The 4,301-nt window shown below is 45.6% G+C and overlaps 1 protein-coding gene across 1 annotated transcript in view; it reads left to right on the top strand.

Annotated features, from left to right (window-relative positions):
• LOC143099850 (interphotoreceptor matrix proteoglycan 2-like) overlaps window positions 1-20 on the top strand; it is a 20,676-nt gene extending 20,656 nt beyond the window's left edge. Inside the window, exon 21 of the mRNA XM_076262763.1 lies at window positions 1-20. This exon is cut by the window's left edge and continues 17 nt beyond it. Coding sequence (XP_076118878.1) covers window positions 1-20 — 20 coding nt within the window.
• Window positions 21-4,301: the final 4,281 nt, after the last annotated feature.

Genomic DNA, 4,301 nt, shown 5'->3' with positions numbered 1-4,301 from the left:
GAGAGAGCACTTCCACATAGACCAACGAAACAGCTGTGAACAAGGTAGCCCCGCTTATCTCCAATGCAGTCCACTAACAGCACTAGTTGATTGGTCATCAGACACATCTGCCCTCTGTGACTGACTGTCTCTAACCAATACTGTCCTCTCCCTCTTTGCAGATATCTGCCTTCAGAACCTGACAGTCCTGTTGCCATGGAGAACACGATGGACGATTTAGAGAATTATGGACGATGGACGATTTCTCGATTTAGAGAACTGTTTCATTTCTTTGTGAGGCAAAGAGACGTAGTTGGACACTCATGTGCAGAGGAAGCCGCTGGTGAATCGGACGTGATGGACCATTTGTGCATCGGGGTGATGACGACATTCAGACAAGATTTCGGTTTCCTGGATGCTCTTGTTATCACAGCCAAAACACCTGACTTTAGGTTCTCAGTCTTCATTGGTCAAGCTGCTTTGTGCTACGTCAGTGCCTTTTCCTGATTGGATAAACCGCTGTTGGAATGGACGAGTTCTCTGCCAATCATGAAATGGCCGTCTGTAATACCATTGGACACTTGAAAACTGATGACTGTATCTTCTTAAAGTAACATTTTATCTAGCGTGAATACTCAGTCTCAATGTGGTCGTGAAATATGTGTTGACTGGTATTATGTACCACTGCTATTGATAGCAAAGAGAGATAGATGGTGATTTTTTCCAGCATTGATGTAAACTTTCTTGGGTGAGGGACAGCTCAGCAGCTCCCGCACAGTAGGTGTAAGCATGGGGACTTGACTCAGATGTGCTGGGGATCCCCTGGACTCTAGTGGATCATGACGTGTACACACGTGCCCTGTATTCCTGTAGCGGACACTTTTCTCCAAAGTGCAAGAGGGTTTCCACTGGTGAGTTTGCTGCCCGGCTATGGGGCCCCTGCCCTGGCTCCAACACTTATGGCTATGGGGCCCCTGCCTTGGCTCCAACACTTATGGCTATGGGGCCCCTGCCCTGGCTCCAACACTTATGGCTATGGGGCCCCTGCCCTCCAACACTTATGGCCAGATACTGCCCACGGAGACCGTTTTGCAGTTTGTCTTGAGTTTTTTTTCCGCAAACATTTCCACAAACACACAGTTAGTTCTCCGCAAACATTTTGGGAGTTGGATGGAGAGTTACTGCTGAAATGAAATGTTTACACAATATAGTTCAAATGTATCTGTTCAGAGAAAACAGGTTCACCACAAATGTCCGCCTCTGTTCAAGGAACACACCTCTGCTCTGTGCTATATGCTGTATGCTATATGCTATATGCTATATGCTGTATGCTATATGCTATATGCTGTATGCTATATGCTATATGTTGTATGCTATATGCTGTATGCTGTATGCTATATGCTATATGCTGTATGCTGTATGCTGTATGCTGTATGCTATATGCTGTATGCTATATGCTATATGCTATATGCTATATGGGTGTGCTAGGAGCTGTCCATGGTGCTGAGGGAACCGTTGTCAGTAGACTGGAGGAACGGGTGTGAGCTTCTCTCACTCTGTCTGTCTGTCTGTCTGTCTGTCTGTGTCTCTGCTCATTACACCTAGAGCTGTGTTTACATTAGCCAAGTTTATGTTTGATTCTCTCTCTCTCTCACACACACACACACACACACACACACCACATCACATACACACAACAGATCACATACATACACACACACACACACCACATCACATACAAACAATAGATCACATACACACAACTAATCATGTCCACTAGGGGATCATTTTCTTTAGCTCTCTCTTTCTCCCTCTTTTTGTTTATCTTTTTTTCTCTTTTTTTTTTGCTTATTCTGTCTTTATTTTGCTCTCTCTCTCTCTCTCTCTCTCTCTCTCTCTCTCTCTCTCTCTCTCTCTCTCTCTCTCTCTCTCTCTCTCTCTCTCTCTCTCTCTCTCTCTCTAAATCAAACCCAACCTCCAACCTAAAAACAGCTGGCATGCAAGCTGGCCCTACTAATCCCCTTCTCTGAGGTGTGGAGTGCCTGCCAGGGCTGCTCACGCTCCGAACCACCTCTCTCTCTCACTCCCTCCCTCTCGCTGCAAGGCCAGGCTGGGCTGGGCATGAGCTAACCCTCTGCAGCTTTAACTATATAATCCATATGGCCAGAAGACAACTGGCTCCGGGCTCCATCTGGCTGACATACGGCCTGGGTCTGGCCCAGGTGTGGTCAGGAGTTGGCTCTCACCGAGGTAGCCAGCTGTCTTCTGGTTATATGTTAGTTGCTAGCCGCTAACCGCTAGCTCCTAGCAGATAGCTGCTAACTGCTAGGTCCTGTGTTCAGATCTGGGTTAGGGTGAGGGTTGGTGTAGGAGGTGTCAGTAAGTAGATTGCAGAGGCTGCTCTCTCAGAAGTGATACACACTACACCTACATTCACATTTGTATGTGAACACACACACACACATACACACACACACACACACACACACACACACACTCATGCATACACATGCATAACATACATGGTATAATATCAACCTACATGGATGCTTGCATATACAGTACTGTACATTACCCACAATGCAACAATGCAGTACCTAAACACACACACACACACACACACATACACATTCAAATAGCCAATGATTCCTTGGACTGTACATAACTGTATCTGCATCTGTGTGTGATGTGTAACACTCTGTAGATGTACTGTGTAATGGTGAGTCTGCAGGGATCTTTTTTAAAACATGTTTTTACAGTGCAGTGCATAACGGCAGGTTCACCCTTTCACATGTGTACATATGGAAACGTATGAGCTGACCATGCAAAGCAAGATCAATAAAGATGTTTTGTACTCAAACACGGACGGTCTGGAGTGGTGGACACGGTAGATGGATGTAGTGTAGTGTGTGGACTGTTTTAAAATTCCTATCAGTATGTGGTGAATTTTTGAATTTAGAATATGTGTAGTGTATGTTAACAGTGTATAGAGGACTTTTAAAATATGGCATCAGGGTGAGGTAAAATGTTCCATCAATCACGTGTCACTTCACTTGTGGATAAATGTAATCTGTGTGTGTGTGAGAGAGAGAGAAATGTTCAGTGACAGGTCTACGTGTGTCTCCTGAAGGCAGAGTTGGGATTACAGGTACCGTCCCGTAATTAGTTAAACCCACAGATTACTGCCCAGATTACAGGGCATTACGAAGGAACCTTGCCGAAGAGGTGTGTGTGTTAACTCTACTCACTGATGAAGAGGAACACACATACACACTCACACACACCACACACACACACACACACACACACACACACACACACACACAGTCAGCTGCTCTGATCTGACTGATCTGAGGAGACAGCTTACCTCAGAGCGCCCCTCAAGTGGAAGAACTGTGATGTCAGCAGCACCTCACAGAGAGAGAGAGAGAAAGAGAGAGAGAGAGAGAGAGCACGTGAAAGGGGAAACACTTCAGTGACATCACTGCACTCATGTTACCTGCCTGACAACAGACAGTAACCCCGGTTACAGTTACCTGTAGAAACCACTAAAGAAATCACCCATGCCAATCACAATGCATTAAAGACAGCATGACAATGACTAATGCTAGTGGCTATTTTAAATGCCTGTGTGCTCATACAGAGAGAGGGAGACAGAGTTACGCTTTAAAGGGTTAGTGCCACTGCGGCCTCAGCTGGCCACCTCTGTTGTTCCCCAAGCCTGAGCATACTTTGAATCAGCTCTTCATTAACCATGTGCTTCAGTACCCAGCTGTTGCCTCCATAGACTACACACTACGCTCAATAACACAGGAAGTGCACTCTGCCACAGAGGAGCCCTTAGACTTCGACCTGTCCTGATTGGGCCACAGATGAGCCCTTAGACTTCGACCTGTCCTGATTGGGCCACAGAGGATTGACCTCAGCTGAGGGAATTTAACTAAAATATTGTATAAACCTTGGTTAAAAGGCAGGAAATAATGGTCGTGTTGAATAAACTATATTGACTAAAGTATTGGGAGACCTGGACATTTGACCCACAGGAACCTTTATGACATCCCATTCTAAATCACCCTATCACAGTAGCCTACCACACATGAATTCACTGAGCTCTTCAGAATGACCAATTCTTTCTCAAATGGTTAGGAATGCAGACCGAATGACCAGGCGCCTGATTTTAAACGCCTGTAGCAGTGGGTCTGAATGAAACACGTCCCAGTATACGTTTGTCCATGTAGTGTAGGCAAGGTGTCATAGTGTTTGTCCATGTAGTGTAGGCAAGGTGTCATAGTGTTTGTCCATGTAGTGTAGGCAAGGTGTCA

This window comes from Alosa pseudoharengus, unplaced genomic scaffold, assembly GCF_046254945.1.
Source record: "Alosa pseudoharengus isolate Yale_2024_CS ecotype anadromous, Long Island Sound unplaced genomic scaffold, YU_APseudo_1.1 YU_APseudo_1.1_scf_3, whole genome shotgun sequence".
In the NCBI taxonomy this organism is placed as follows: Eukaryota; Metazoa; Chordata; class Actinopteri; order Clupeiformes; family Clupeidae; genus Alosa; species Alosa pseudoharengus.
Note: the sequence above shows the minus strand (reverse complement) of the source record. Positions and strands in the feature narration are given on the sequence as shown.